The sequence below is a fragment of the Dipodomys merriami genome, unplaced genomic scaffold (assembly GCF_024711535.1).
Source record: "Dipodomys merriami isolate MVZ:Mamm:240054 unplaced genomic scaffold, mDipMer1.0.p SCAF_16, whole genome shotgun sequence".
Classification (NCBI taxonomy): domain Eukaryota; kingdom Metazoa; phylum Chordata; class Mammalia; order Rodentia; family Heteromyidae; genus Dipodomys; species Dipodomys merriami.
In genome coordinates, this window is record NW_027202937.1 from 7,818,349 (window position 1) to 7,834,738 (window position 16,390).

Sequence of the window (16,390 nt, forward strand, 5' to 3'; positions counted from 1 at the left end):
AGAATCCTGCAGGCCTCTGAAGCCCAACTGCTACGTCAGCGGCTGGGCATGCAGGTGGACCGAGGAGGCGGGGCCTAAGAGAGCAGGAAGGCGGGGCTGAAAGTTGTACCCACTGGAGGCAAGAAACAGGTACGGAAAGAGACCTGGGGAAAGATGGTTTTCTTTGAGGGGGATGAGATTTCTGAGCTACATACATTTTTTTTAAGAAGAAGAAAAAAAAGAGCATAATATACTTATGTACATACATAAATCTTTTGACTTAAAAGTAAGAACCCTCAGTGATGGTTGTGGGCCATTTTTAACATCTCCCAACTCAGTGACACTGATTTATGACATGTCCCCTTCTCTTTCCCTTAAAGCCCCCAATTTATTATTATTATTATTTTAATTTTTTTGAAAGAAGACTGATACAGCCCAGGGTGACTGTTTCAACAGGCAAGTAACAGTTGATTCATCAGAATCTTCCTCTTCTCTGATAACTGAACACTATTACATGACTTGGGTTGCAGGTGAAATTGAAATGATGTAACCCCAATTTCAATCTCGACTCTTAGTTTTGACTACAGAAAGCTAAACACTTGACAGGTTGTTCTTAGGGAAATGTTATTTTATCCATCCATTGAAATTACCAAGTGCCATTTCTCTTGAGGACATAGAGTATCTCTATAACATCAGCTACAAAGATTAAAGCCGTAGGAACCCATGTCCTTAATTTTCTTTTTTTTTTTGGTCAGTCATGGGGCTTGAACTCTGGGCCTGGGCGCTGTCCCTCAGCTCTTCAGCTCAAGGCGAGCGCCACTACCACTTGAGCTACAGCGCCACTTCCAGTTTTCTGGTGGTTTATTGGAGATAGGAGTCTCACGGTCTCTCCTGCCCGGGCTGGCTTTGAACCACGATCCTCAGATCTCAGCCTCCTAAGTAGCTAGGATTACAGGCGTGAGCCACCAGTGCCCGGCATGTCCTTAATTTTCTTTATCATTCACCTTTGATTTTTTTTCAATTGAGCTTTTACTCAGAATGAAACCTAATATTAGCATTTTAAACCCTTTGTCTTGTTAGTGATTCTACTTTTTGTTTTTTAGTGTTTGTGGTTGTATTCCATGGTGATTGAAGGAGGAATATTTGCTAGTTCAGAGTCATTTTGTGTCATCTAAAGACTGTAGCATATGGCTGATTGCCCTTGAAGCCCACTCTATTCACTGCTATCCCATGTCTTTCTACATATTGGGGAATACTTAAGGAGCCCTGTTAGTTAATGATTCTTTTTGTTTTGTTTTGTTTTGTTTTGGGGGTCCGGTCGTGGGCCTGAACTCTGAGCCTGGACACTGCCCCTCAGCTCTTCAGCTCAAGGCTAGCGCTCTACCACTTGAGCCACAGCGCCACTTCCTGCTTTTTTTTTCTCATGGGTGCTGAGGAATCGAACCCAGGGCCTCAAGCATGCAAGGCAAGCGCTTTACCACTGAGCTACCTTCCCAGCCCAGTTAATGATTCTTTTTATTTTCTTTTTCCCAGTCGTGGGGCTTGAACTCAGGGCCTAGGCACTGTCCATCAAGGCTAGCATTCTACCATTCTGAGCCACAGCTCCACTTCCAGTTTTCTGGTGGTTAATTGGAGAACAGAGTCTCGGGACTTTCCTTTCCTGGGTTGGCTTTGAACCACAATCCTCAGATCTCAGCCTCCTAAGTAGCTAGGATTATAGGCTAGAGCCACTAGCGCCTGACTTTTTTTTAATCTTTTCTTTTCTTTCTTGCTTTTCTTTTCTTTCTTGCCTTTCTTTCTTTTTTTATTTTTATTTTTTTGTCTGTCATGGGGCTTGAACTCTGAGCCTGGGCTCTTTCCACTCACCATGAGCTCTTTCAGCTCAAGGCAAGTGTTCTACCACTTGAGCCACAGCACCACTTCTGGTTTTCTGGAGATAAGAGTCTCATAGACTTTCCTGCCAGGGCTGGCTTTAAACCCCAATCCTCAGATCTCAGCCTCCTGAGTAGCTAGGATTACAGGTGTGAGCCACCAGCACCTGGCCTACTTCTTTTATCTTGCCTTTTGGTAGTACTAAGTTTTTAATTCAGGACCTGTGTTGGCTAGGCAGGTACTCTACTACTTGTGCCATACCCCCATCTCTAGAAAGACCTTTTTTACTTTTATGTATTTGTGTGTATAATTGGGGCTTGAGCTTGGGACCTCATGCTCTTGTTTGCTGTTTTGCACCAGGCTGGCACTCTACCACTTGAGCCACATCTCCACGTCCAGCTTCTCTTTTCTTTTTTTTTTTTTTTCCAGTCCTATGGCTTGAACTCAGGGCCTGGTCACTGTCCCTGAGCTTCTTTTGCTCAAGGCCACCAGCACTTTTCTACTTTAGGAGAGTTGGTGTCTTGATTTCTAGACCCCTTTCCTTGGAAGCAGCTGGCCATTCGGAGTTCATTATCTTCAGTCTGTCATTGGAATTGCCCTTCCTTGTGTGAGAGGCACTATTTGGCACGTGGCGAGACACCTCCCACTTTCCAGCTCACTACATGGAGTTAGAAATGTTCCAGAAGATACTCCCTATTGACTTGACATTTCCCTACCTGAAAAGGAAAGTCTAATTTGTGTACCTAGAAGAGTCTCAAAGTATCCTTTTTAAAAGTCATTTATGAAATGTTAAATAACACAAGTTCCCAGGCGATTTGGTTAACAATCCTCAACCCAGACAAGCTCTATTAGTTCCCCTCTTTATTTTCTACATTCAAACCAGTTTTTCATCTATGATTAAACAACAACAAAAAAGAAGTCTTATTTGTCATCAGCTGGGGCTTGACCTCAAAGCCTGAGCTTTTCTGCTCAAGGCTAGTGCTCTACTACTTGACCCACATCTCCACTTCCAGCTTTTTGGTAGTTTATTGGTGATAAGAGTCTCAAAGACTTTCCTGCCAAGGTTGGCTTCGAACCCTGATCCTAAGATCTCAGCCTTATGAGTTACTATGATTATAGGCATGCGCCATCAGCACCTGGCTGATAACTTTTTTTTTTTTTTTTTTTTTTTTTTTTGTCAGTTGTGGGGCTTGAACTCTGGGCCTGGGCACTGTCTTTCAGCTCTTCAGTTCAAGGCAAGCACTACTACCACTTGAGCCACAGCGCCACTTCCAGATTTTTGGTGGTTCATTGGAGAGAAGAGTCTCACAGACTTTCCTGCCTGGGCTGGCTTTGAACTATCATCCTCATATCTCAGCCTTCTGAGTAGCTAGGATTACAGGCGTGAGCCACCAGTGCCCAGCTTGATATAACTTTTTTTTTTTTATTGTGAACATATTGTACAGAGGGGTTACAATTACATGGGCAAGATAATGAGTACATTTCCTATCAAGCATTGTAGCCTCCTCCTTTGTTTACCCTTCACATCCCTTGATGATAACTTTTAAAATAATATGTGGTAGGGAAGCCAAGAGTGTTGAGCCTTTCTTATCACCATCAAGACTATGATCTCCCTAACCTAAACCCTCTCAGCTTCCACTCTTATGTCCCCCATAGCAGCCAAGGAGGATTTAAAACTGTCCCTGGCTAGGAAGGTGGCTTAGTAACAGAGTGCTTGCCTAACATGCATAAACCCTGGGTTCCATTCCTATGTACCATATAAACAGAAAAAGCCAGAAGTGGCACTGTGGCTCAAGTGGTAGAGTGCTATCCTTGAGCAAAGAAGCTCAGGGACAGTGCTCAAGCCCTGAGTTCAAGCCCAGGACTGGCAAAAAACTAAAAATAAATATATAAATAAAAACTGTCCCTTAAGCCAGGTGCAGTGGCTTATGCCTGTAATCCTAGCTACTCAGGAGGCTGAGATCTGAGGACCACAGTTCAAAGCCAGCCCAGGCAGAAAAGTCCATAAGACTCTTATCTCCAGAAAACCAGAAATGGAGTTGTAGCTCAAGTAGTAGAGTGCTTGCTTTAAGCTGAAGAGCTACGGGACAATGCCTTAGGCTGAGTTCAAGCCCCATGATTTAAGAAGAAAAAAAAATATTATAAACTTGATGCTCTCCAGGTCTATCCATTACCCTTCAAATGACACCATCATTGTGATTTTGGGTGAATGGCACTCCACTGTGTATATGCACCCATTTTCTTGATCCACCTGGGCTATTTCTTTTGGGGGGGAGGGGGTCCGGTCGTGGGGCCTGAACTCTGGGCCTGGGCGCTGTCCCTCAGCTCTTCAGCTCAAGGCTAGAGCTCTACCACTTGAGCCATAGTGCCACTTCCGGCTTTTTTCTTTTTGCTTATGTGGTGCTGAGGAATCGAACCCAGGGCCTCAGGCATGCAAGGCAAGCACTCTACCACTGAGCCACCTTCCCAGCCCCTGGGCTATCTATACCTTGGCTATATGACTAGTGCTGCAGTGCACATGGGTGAGTGAGTGCCTCTGCTGTACTCCTACTCATGCTGGAGTAGGTTTGCTGGAGCCAGTGGAACTGGAGACCATCATGTTAGCAGAAGGAAGCCAGAGTGGGAAGGACCAAGATTGTCTTCTCTCTCATGTGGATGCTAGATCAAATATATATATATCCATACACATAAACACACATGCATGCACACAAATACATTACTAATTGTGAATTGTGGATTGGACCCAGTAGCCTAGTCTTTCAAAGCAGAAACTTCCATCTCAATAAATGAATAAACAAATAAATAACTGCTATGCACCAGTGGCTCATACATATAATCCTAGCTACTCAAGAGGTTGAGATCTGAGGATCACAGTTCAAAGCTAGCCCAGGTAGAAAAGTTAGTGAGACTCTTATCTCCAGTTAACCACCAAAAAATGGAAATAGAGCTGTGACTCAAGTGGGAGAGTGCTACCCTTGAGCAAAAAAGCTAAGGAACAGCACCCAGGCCCTGAGTTCAAGCCACAGGGCCAGCACAAAGAAAAAAAATTTTAAAAAGTAAAAACTGGGCTGGGAATGTGGCTTAGTGGTAGAGTGCTTGCCTATCATGCGTGAAGCCCTAGATTCCATTCGTCAGTATAAGCAGAAAAAGCCTAAAGTGGTACTGTGGCTTAAGTGGTAGAGTGCTAGCTTTGAGCAAAAGAAGCTCAGGGGCAGTGCCCAGGCCCTGAGTTCAAGCCCCAGGACTGGCAAAAAAAAAAAAAAATTAAGTTCACAGGCCATATAAAAATAGCACACCAGGGGCTGGGAAGGTGGCTCAGTGGTAGAGCGCTTGCCTTGCATACATGAGGCCCTGGGTTCAATTCCTCAGCACCACATAAGCAAAAAGTAAAAAGCCGGAAGTGGTGCTGTGGCTCAGGTGGTAGAGCGCTAGCCTTGAGCTGAAAAAGCTGAGGGACAGTGTCCAGGCCCAGAGTTCAGTCCCCACGACCGGACCAAAAAAAAAAAAAAAATAGCACACCAACAGGAGAGACCATGAGCCTCCTATCTCCAATAAATCACCAGAAAACCGGAAGTGGCGCTGTAGCTCAAGTGGTAGAGCGCTCGCCTTGAGCTAAAGAGCTGAGGGACAGCACCCAGGCCCAGAGTTCAAGCCCCACGACCGACCAAAAAAAAAAAAAAAATAGCATACCAGATTTTGCCCATGAGTGATTGTTTGCCCAGCCCTGTAGTAAATATTAAAGAAAAAATAATGTGTGAGAGAAGATTAAGAAGGAGGCTGATAGAATGATAGGAGTGATATTGATTAGAAGATTATAAACATGTATGCAAATAGAATAGTGAAATCCCTCCTATGTAACTAATGTAAGCTAATCAAAAAAGTTTTCTCGGGGGCTGGGAAGGTAGCTCAGTGGTAGGATGCTTGCCTTGCATACATGAGGCCCTGGGTTTGATTCCTCAGCACCACATAAGCAGAAAAAGCCAGAAGTGGTGCTATGGCTCAAGTGGTAGGGCATTAGCCTTGAGCTGAAGAGCTGAGGGACAGTGCCCAGGCACAGAGTTCAGGCCCTATGACCAACAACAACAAAAAAAAAGTTTGCTCAAATGAATTAGTTTAAAAAAGAGAGAGAGAGAGGACGGAAGGAAGGAAGGAAGGAAGGAAGGAAGGAAGGAAGGAAGGAAGGAAAGCAGGAAGGAAGGAAGGAAGAAGAAAGGAAGGAAGGAAGAAGAAAGGAAGGAAGGAGGGTGAGGAGGGAGGGAGGAAGGTGAGAAGGAAGGAAGAGAAGGGAGTGAGGGAGAGGAGAAAAAGGAAGAGGCCTAAGATACAAATAAAGTCACTTTTCCCCTTTTCTGTGGGTCTCCAGTCTCCCTCCTCTACCCTCCCCCGCTGGAAAGCTAGATCCTGGGTGACAGGTTCAACTTTCCCGCATGTCGCTGACTCCCCACATATGTGCTTGTCCATAAACAACATGCTTGCCGTGTTTGGAAACGTTATAAATAGCATCACTCTATACATATGCTCTTGCAACTGGCTTTTTTTCCTCTCCACCATCTCTCCAGTTTCATCTTCATTGCAATGTACTCTTCCATGATGAAAACATGTCTTCATTCCCATTTCTGAGGGTTTCATTTCCAACAGTGTTCAGTCAGCATTCTTTTTCCTTCTGTTCCACTTTTCTTGTTTGCATAGTACTGGGGATTCAGTCCATGGCTTCGCGCATGCTTGGTCATTAATGTACCACGGAGCATCATTGTCAGCCAGGTGCAACGGCTCACACCTGTAACCCTAGCTATTCAGAAGGCTTGGTGTGGGACCCCATCTGAACTAATAGCTGAGCTCAGTGGTACGTGCCTGGCAGGAAACATAAACAAGAGGATCATGGTCCACGTTGGCTTGGGCAAAAGTGAGAGACTCTATTTCAAAACTAATCACAGCAAAGAGGGTTAGAGGTGCTCAGGTGATGCAGCCTAGCCAGTGCAAGGCCGTGATTGCAGACATCATCATCACCAGAAAGTTTCCCAACCTGTGGAAATTCCATGAGCTGCAGAGCCCACCTCCCAGTATGGTATCTGCCAGAGCCAGCTTTTCCCTCTCCAGGCTTCCTTGAGAGCTAAGGCAAACTGTGCCATCAAGGTGTGTTAATAAAATGCTCCACTCTCAATTTTGAGGCAGGAGGCGCTCATGTTGCGGAGATGACAAAGCAGATAAGAATCTTGAGAGCCAGGGGCAGCTCACGCCTGTAATCCTAGCTACTCATAAGGCTGAGATCTAAGGATGGTGGTCAAAACTAGCCTAGGCAAGGAAAATCGGTGAGACTCTTATCTCCAATAAACCACCAGAAAACTGGAAGTGGCGCTGTGGCTCAAGTGGTAGAGCACTAGCCTTGAGCTGAAGAGCTCAGGGACAGTGCCCAGGCCCAGAGTTCAAGCCCCACCATGGACCAAAAAAAAAAAATCTTGGATCCGTGGGCAGGCAGTGCCAGGCATGGCCGCAGCCCCAGGCTGGAAGAGCCATTGAGGCAGCCCAGGCAGCAAGAGGCTGGCCAGAAGGACTTGCAGCATAACGACAAGAGTCAAATGCTCACCAGTGGCTTTGTGGGGTCTTCAGGGATCCAGCTGGGCACTGAGCTGTGACTACCACCCTTGGAGAGAAGCTTCTAGTCTTGGCGAGGTAGATTGGGTACATGGTGGGCTTGATTCTTACCCTCCTGAGCCTTATCGTGTCGGCTCATCCTCTGCTGACTCTAGGCTCCCGTGAGATTGATTGTGTGGGTCAATGAGATTTTAGTAACCATTTCACACGCAGACGCCTGAAAAGCAGTCGTGTAACTGGGCTTGTGTGATTGCTATTAGCGCATGTCTAGACTGGCCTGCTGCACAATGAGAGACATGTGGACCCCGGCCAAACCTCCCAGTATCCCAGCTGAGGCCATCGGAAATTAGCCAAGAGCCAGCTCAGGCTCTGACGTAGGAATGAACTCAGCCAAAACCAACAGAGCTCCCCGGCCAGCCAACAGTTGACTACAGACACACCAGCCAGTCCGGCTGGCATCAGCCCAAATGGCCCCACCCCAAATAAGCAGAGGCCGACAGGCTCATGACCTAACGATGTGATCACTGTCATGGGCCACCAAGGCACCGTGATTGTTTATGCGGCTTCGCACTGGTTAATAGATACACGTGATTCTGCGGCCTTCATCATCTATAAGGAATGGCTTTTCTGCTTCAATGGGCCAACAATCGGATCTGTTGCTTGCTTTGACTAACACAGAAAAGGCTGAAGATAAGCTGGAGAGAAACTTAGGGTCAAAGGAGAGGTGGAGATAGGAGAGATGTTTCACATGCTTATATAGGCAGCAGACCGGAGGCAGTTGTATTTGTTGAGATAAAAGTAACAGTGCGCTGGGCACTGCTGAGAGCTGAGGGAGTGTGGTTGGAAGCCAGGCTGGGCAGGAAAGTCTATGAAAAGCTTAGCACCAATAAACTACTCAGAAAAAGCCAGAAGTGGCACTGTGGCTCAAGTGGTAGAGTGCTAGCCTTGAGCACAAAGAGGCTCAGGGACAGCACCCTCTGAGTTCAAGACCCAGGACTGGCAAAAGAAAAAAAAATAATAATAACAGTGCTACTCAAGATGCTGAGATCTGATTATTGTTGTTCGAAGCCAGCCAGGTGCAGGAAAGTCCATGAGACTCTTATCTCCAATTATCCACCAGAAAACTGAAACTGAGGATCACAATTTGAAACAGCCAGGGCAGAAAAATCTGTGAGGCTCTTATCTCCAATTAGAAAAAAAAAAAAAAAAAAAGTGGTAGAACACCAGCCTTGAGTGAAAGTAAAAGCTTAAGACCCTGAGTTCAAGCCCCAGTACCTGAATATAAAGAGAAAGTAAACTGGGTGCCAATGGCTCACGCCTGTCATCCTAGCTACTCAGGAGGCTGAGATCTGAGGATCATGGCTCAAAGCCAGCCTGAGCAGGAAAGTCCATGAGTCTCTTATCTCCAATGAACCACCAGAAAACTGGAAGTGGCACTGTGGCTCAAATGGTAGAACCCTTGCCTTAAGCTGAAGAGCTCAGGGATAACACCCAAGCCCAGAGTTCAAGACCCACGACAAACAACAAAAAGAGAGAGAGAGAGAGAGAGAAAAGAAAAAAGTAAGCATTGCCTAAGGACAATTTGCCTTTTACCGCAGGTAAATCCTGTCTTTCCTGGAGGTGTGGAAAACAGCTCAGATCAAAGGACACGATGCCAAGGGCTGGGTGCCCAGCTGGCATCCTGCTTTAGGTTTACTCATGGGTGCAGCACAAGTAGCTTTTGAGTTATCTCACGCATATTCCTTGTTAAGGACCTCCTTTTTCAGTGGGGTAGAGCAACTGTGTTCCCAGTCTGGGCATAAGTGGATAATCCCATTCAGCTTTGCCAGAAACTTGCTTTCCCAGTCTCCCCCTGACTATGGGTGGTCATGTGACCTAGTGCTGGCCAATGAGCTATGACAGGAAGACTGCTGAGCATGTCTGGGAAATGTGCACTTCCAGGGAAAGAGACAAGGAGAGGGGGAGCTTGTGGACATACTCCTGGTTGGGGTGCTGGTGTGAGGGGCTGTGGCAGGCAGCTGTGACACAGAAGGCCAGCCTAGGGCCCTGTGGATGACCGTGGTGAGGAGTGAGCCAGGTGGACAAGAGACAGTGAAGGAAGTAGGACACACACACACACACACACACACACACACACGAATGCAGGCACACACACACACACACACACACACACACACACACACACACACACACGAAAGAATGCAGGCACCCTGGGCCGCTGAGTGGCCAGCAGACTGTGTGGACTTTGTACCCAACTGTGAGATTTACTGTCAGAATTACCTCATTCTCTCTCGGGCTGTTTTTTCCTTGCTTGTAGGCTGACTCACCACCAAAGCACGCCAGGCATTTTCTCTAGGTTGAAGAGGATTACCCATTTTCTCCCCCAGAGGAGAGTTTTGGGAAATCTGTGCTCTAAGAGCCAAAGATGGAGATTCTGTTGGTAAAGCAGGAAGTGTTGATTTGCAAAGTTGCAGGGTTGAAGGTGTGGTCCAAGTGGTAGAACACCTGCCTAGTAAGTGCAAGGCCCTGAGTTCAAATACTATAAGGAAGGAAGAAAGGAAGGAAGGAAGGAAGGAAGGAAGGAAGGAAGGGAAATTTGTAAGACATCCAGAGTAAAGAACTATCCACAGGCATCTGGCTGGGGATGTAGAAGTATGATAGAGGACTTGACTAATAAGCCAGGCTCTGGAGGTTCACTTCATAACCCTAGCTCCTCAGAAGGCTTAGATCTGATGATCACATTTCAATGTAGCCTAGGCATGAAAGTCTGTGAGATTCTTACCTCCAATTAACCATCAAAAAGCCATAAATGGAGTTGTGGCTCAAGTAGTAGATCACTAGCCTTCAGCAAAAAATCCTTTTTTTTTTTTGTCAGTCGTGGGGGCTTGAACTCTGGGCCTGGGCGCTGTCCCTCAGCTCTTCAGCTCAAGGCGAGCGCTCTACCACTTGAGCTACAGCACCACTTCCGGTTTTCTGGTGGTTTATTGGAGATAGGAGTCTCACGGTCTCTCCTGCCTGGGCTGGCTTTGAACCGTGATCCTCAGATCTCAGCCTCCTGAGTAGCTAGAATTACAGGTGTGAGCCACCAGCGCCCGGCTTCAGCAAAAAATCTTATGGACAGTATCCAGGCCCTGAGTTCAAACCCTAGGTCTGACACACACACACACACACACACACACACACACACACACACACACACACACAGAATACTTGATCAGTGTGCCTGACTTCTGCTGTACTGCTATAAATAATAAAAGTAATATAAATAAATAAAAAGTCTTATTAATATTTTCACAGCCCAGCCCACTCCCCCCGCCCCCCTTTCTCTGGTATTGGGAACTCAGAGTTTAGCATTTGCTGGGCTAACACTCTTACTATTGGAGCCATACCCAACTCTCAGCCTCCTGAGTAGCTAGGATTACAAGTGTGAGCCACCAGCACCCATTAATTCATAAGTTGTTTTTTTGTTTTTTTTTGTCGGTCATGGGGCTTGAACTCTGGGCCTGGGAGCTGTCCCTTAGTTCTTCAGCTCAAGGCAAGTGCTCTACCACTTGAGCCATAGTGCCACTTCCAGCTTTTTCTGCTTATGTAGTGCTGAGAAATCGAACCCAGGGCCTCATGCATGCAAGGCAAGCGCTCTACCACTGAGCCACCTTCCCAGCCCAATTCATAAGTTTTGATAGGCAGCAGAGGAGTGACTTGGAAAGCCAGTCAAGTGCCCGTCTGTTTACATCATAACCCTGCTGCCCTAGGGTTAGTCAATTTTACCATGAGGACAGAAGTGGTCATGGGAGCTATATCTGGAGAGATCAGAGAGAATTTAGACCACCTTGTTATATTTATGGTCCAGTTGTGGGGCCTGAACTCTGGGCTTGGGTGCTGTCCCTCAGCTCTTCAGCTCAAGGCTAGCGCTCTACCACTTGAGCCACAGCACCACTTCCGCTTTTTTTTTCCTTTTTGCTTATGTGGTGCTGGGGACTCGAACCCAGGGCCTCATGCATGCAAGGCAAGTGCTCTACCATTGAGCCACCTTCCCAGCCCCATAGACCACCTTGTTATATAACCTTGTGTTTTCTAACATGGGACTGGCCGCCCATGAAAATTCCTCTGAGGCTCTTAGAACCCTGCTGCCTGGGTCCCGCCCAGAGAATATCTGATTGGTCCAGGGAAGAAGGGAGGGAGGGGCCTGGGGCCCAGGCACTTCTAGGGTTAAGAACCAGTGCTTTCCTTTATCAGCTCCCAGCTCCAGAAATCCCCCTCCACACTACAGCCAATTTCAACTAGGCCGTTCTTCCCTGCCCTCCCTGGTGGATCAGGGAAGGGGAAACAGAGGGCAGGCCTGGATTGCCAGCCTGGGCAGCTCCTGGAGCCGGGCTCCTGTGGTTTATCTCCGTAGGTGTGGACATGAAGCAGAAGCGCTGGTGTGGGATGACTGCCAAGATGGGGACCACGCTGTCAGGAGTCTTCTCCATCATAGTCACCCACTTGTACCTCATCTTTGAGCAGAAGCACCTCGAGGATGGCAACTGCACGGCGATTAGCCCCCAGGACCACAGGGGCCTGAGGAACATGCTAAGTCATTTCATCATCTGTTGGAGTTTTAGAATCATTATTTTCCAGTGTTTCATCACCATGATCATCAGCTTCCTCCTCCTGTACTCTGTGTACGCCCAGATCTACAGGGGCCTGGTCATCTACATCGCATGGATCTTTATCTATGAGACGGTCAACTTGGCCATCCAGATCCTCATCAATGACTTCAGCATAGAGGAGGTCAGATTCGTGCGCTGGAGCGGCCTGGTATGCCGGACCTTCTTGCACGGCTTCTGGATGTTCTTCGTCTTCAACTACATGCGAATCATCTACAAAAGTCAAAAGCAGGGCAACATCATCTGCTACAACAGACGCATGTCAGTGTCGAGTGCTGAATCTCCACGACGGAAATCGAAGATTATAAGCTTCGTCCATCACTTATAATAAATGTCAGCCTCCCCCCTCTCTTCCCCGCCCCTCCCCAGGCCCAGGCTGTGGTCTCCACTCTGCTTCCTTTCATGGGCCATCCCATTCCACCATGAGACTTAGTCCAAGGGCACTGGTTTTGAACAAGCCCTCCTCCAGGTCTGTCCTCTTTTTCTGGTCCATACCTCCTGGTGGATCCAAATGAAGAGGATGAGCTGAGCATCAGGGCTTACGCTTGTAATCCTAGCCAGTCAGGAGGCTGAGATCTGAGGATCACCGTTTGAGGCCAGCCCAAGCAGAAAAGTTCATCAGGCTTTGTTTCCAATTGACTACCAAAGGAAAAAACAAAAAAAAAAAAACAAAAATCAAGACAGCAGAGGTGTAGCTCCAATAGTTAAGAGTACCAATCTTAAGTGAAAATTCTCAACCAAGTGTGAGGCCCTGAATTCAAGTCCCAGGAATTTTGTTAGTGTGTGGAGAGGAATGCAGTCGCATGGGCTGCAGTAATCACAAATGGCTTTGCTAAAGCGATAGGATTTGACATGTCTTGGAAGGTTGGTTTGATTTTAATGTGTGGCCTAGAGGCTAACACTACAGAAAAGTCATGATGTACCAACGCATTATAGCCACCAGGGGTCGCTGATTACTGATGCCTAGTCTTTGTTTTCTTTTGAATTAAAAAAAAAATGTTAATAGATAAATCAGCCAATTTCTCTCCCTGTGGCTTTCCCCCTCTTCTTCCCACTCCCAATCTATGTTATAAATTGCATTTAAATTTACATGTCTCGAATACTTTAAAAAATTTTAAATTATTATAAAAGTGATGTACAGAGGGGTCATGTCAGGTAAAGTGTACATCTTGAATGCTTTTCTTAAAGAAAAAAAGTGTAGCCAGCCAGACATAGTTGGCTCACACATGTAATCCTAGCTACTCAGGAGGCTGAGATCTGAGGATCGAGGTTCAAAGCCAGCCAGGGCAGGAAAGTCCCGATGAGATTCTTTATCTCCAATTAACCACTCAAAAACCAGAAGTGGTGCTGTGGCTCAAGTGGTAGAGCACTAGTCTTGAGCACAGAGAGGCTCAAGTACCCAGGCTTTAAGTTCAAGCCCCACAACCACCACCACCACCAACAAAAGTATTGTCAGTGAGTTATGGAAAATTAAAGAGTAACTGAGCAACTTCTGACAAGATGAACTCCATGGATCAGCTCCCTAGGAAAATAGCTGCAAATTATTGTAAAAACAGCTGGGCACCAGTAACTTATGCCTGTAATCTTAGCTACTCAGGAGGCTGAGAGCTGATGATTGAGATTTGAAGCCAGGCCAGGCAGGAAAATCTGTGAGACTCTTATCTCCAATTAAACACCAAAATCCAGAAGTAGAGCTGTAGCTCAAGCAGCAGAGTGCTAGCCTTGAGCAAAATAGCTGGGGGACAGCATCTAGGCCCTGAGTTCAAGCCCTTGGACCAGCACCCAAAGTAAAAAATAAATTGTAAGCTGAATGCCAGCAGCTCATCATGCACTGTCCCTGAGCCTCTTTGAGCCACAGCTCCACTGCTGGTTTTCTGATGCTTAATTGGAGATAAGAATCTCAGGGCCTTTCCTGAGATTCAGCTGGCTTTAAACCATGATCTTCAGATCTCAGTCTCCTGAATAACCAGGATGACAGACATGAACCACCAGCACCCAGCAGAATGGCAGCTGTTTAAAGGTATCTTTATTCTGGGCAGAGAAGACAGTTAAGTCTTGTACGCATAAACTTCCCCCTGTTCCACATTGCTGGCCTAGCCTGTGACTTGAAACAGGACTAGGGCGCCCCCCAGAGGACAGCAGCAGAACCGTCCATTCCCAAGGATTTAGAAAGAAAGGGTGAACATTTAGAGGTGGCACAAATTCCCCAGAGGGGAGCCCAGAACTCCATTGCTCATTATTCCAGGGGAACTCCGACACCCCCAAATCCCTGCCACCAGTGGCAGTCTGGTCCCCTGACTCCCAGCCTGCCATCGGTCCACACATTGCTCTGCCCTCCTCTGGTGACGGAACTGTCTGGGGCTGACAGTCATATTTCTCCATCAACTTTGTATTTTCCTTGCAGGAGATAATCCAGAAAGACGAGTAGGAAATGAATGCCAGGATGATATCCCTCATGACAGCTGTCTTCTCGATCTTCAACACCATCCAGTTCTTCATCATGGAGCTGAACCAGTCCACCTACATCGGCTATGAAGACAAATACAGCCTCTTCCTGAGCACGAGCTCTGAGCTCGTCACCTGGCTCATTGTCCACAAGAAGACCATCAACATCTGCCTGGCCCTCATCACCATCCTCGTGAGCTGCTTCCTGCTCTACGGTATCCTCAGGAGCCAGTGTATGGGGCCGCTGATCTATACGTTATGGATCATCGCCTACGAGCTCATCAACTTCTCCATCGTCCTGCTCATCCAGGGGCTCGTGAAGGAACAGTTCAGGCAGCTGAGTCACCTGTACGTGGTCTTCCAAGTCTTGCGCATGTGCCTGCACTTCTTCTGTCTGCCCTTCATTGTCAGGCACGGCTACTTCCTCTATGTGGAGCCCAGGGTGGTGGGAAAGCTAGCCCGCCATAGACACTCTTCCGTCAGCACTGTGGACATGTGGCCACCTGTTGGGCTGAGACTCATGTATCGCAAGTCAAACTGAACAGTGCCAGGATGGACAGAGAGCATGGTGTTTAGCAACAGTGAAGCCTGGGTCCTGTGGGTACTGCTTGCCTTTTGGGAGTTTCTAAGTTAGGGCTCTTGGAACGAAGTGGCACAGGTCAATTAGTTTGCCAGTGTGCAATGACATACATTCATACTGCCTGTTTACCTACCTTGTTGGTGTCAAGTTGTATCTCGCATAGTCCCCTCCTGTCTGAACGTCCTCTGTGCCATTTCTAACTCTTCTGCAGAGTCCTTTTGGAGCAGTGCTGTTCCATGGAATTTTCTGTATTTTGTTTTTGTAGGTTATGGGGCTTGAACTCTGAGCCTGGGCACTGTCCCTCAGCTCTTCAGCTCAAGGCTAGCACTCTACCACTTGAGCCACAGTGTCACTTCCAGTTCTCTGAGTGGTTTATTGGAGATAAGAGTCTCACAGACTTTCCTGCCCGAGCTGGCTTTGAACCAAGATCCTCAGATCTCAGGCTCCCGAGTAGCTAGGATTATAGGCATGAGCAACCAGCATCTGGCTGACAGAACATTTTTATCAATACAGAAAATTCCTTGCCAGGGCTGGGAAGGTGGCTCAGTGGTAGAGCACTTGCCTTGCATGCATGAGGCCCTGAGTTTGATTCCTCAGCACTACACAAGCAAAAAGAAAAAAGCCGGAAGTGGTGCTGTGGCTCAAGTGGTAGAGCGCTAGCCTTGACCTGAAGAGCTGAGGGACAGCGCCCAGGCCCAGAGTTCAGGCCCCACGGTGGGACCTAAAAAAAAAAAAGAAAGAAAGAAAATTCCTTGCCAGGTGCCGGTGGCTCATACCTGTAATCCTAGCTACTCAGGAGGCTGAGATCTGAGGATTGTGGTTCAAAGCCAGCATGGGCAGGAAAGTCTGTGAGCTTCTTATCTCCAATTAACCACTCAGAAAACCAGAAGTGGCTCAAGTGGTAGAGCGCTCACCTTGAGCAAAAGAGCTCAGGGACAGCGCCCAGGGCCCTGAGTTCAAGCTCCATGAACACCACCACCACCACCAACAACAACAACAACAAAAAGCTCTGTCTCAGCACTGTCTCCTAGCTACAGGTGGCTACTGAGCACTTGGAATGTGACCATTATAACCCAGAAGGCAAATTGTTCATTCTATTCCATCGTAATTCACTTGGGTTTCAATAGCTGCTCAGGGCTGGATCCCTGAGGGAGAGTGAAGCATTCTGGAAACTCAATTTGCCAAAGTAAGACCCTACTTGAAAAAAACAACCTAAAAGCCAAGGGACTGAGCTTGAGTGGTGAGCACTTCCTAGCAAGCTGGAGGTCCCTCC

At 47.2% G+C, this 16,390-nt stretch overlaps 2 protein-coding genes across 2 annotated transcripts; both read left to right on the forward strand.

Moving 5' to 3' along the window:
• The first annotated feature begins 62 nt into the window (after nt 1-62).
• Nucleotides 63-12,420, forward strand: Tmem217 (transmembrane protein 217). Its single transcript, XM_070023859.1, has 2 exons — nt 63-129; nt 11,840-12,420. Exon 2 carries the CDS (start codon nt 11,848-11,850, stop codon nt 12,418-12,420), a length of 573 nt encoding a protein of 190 aa, XP_069879960.1. The 5' UTR covers nt 63-129; nt 11,840-11,847.
• A 2,103-nt stretch (nt 12,421-14,523) lies between these two features.
• Nucleotides 14,524-15,245, forward strand: Tmem217b (transmembrane protein 217B). The gene has a single exon (XM_070023860.1). The coding sequence runs from the start codon at nt 14,524-14,526 to the stop codon at nt 15,076-15,078; it is 555 nt and encodes a 184-aa protein (XP_069879961.1). The 3' UTR covers nt 15,079-15,245.
• Nucleotides 15,246-16,390: the final 1,145 nt, after the last annotated feature.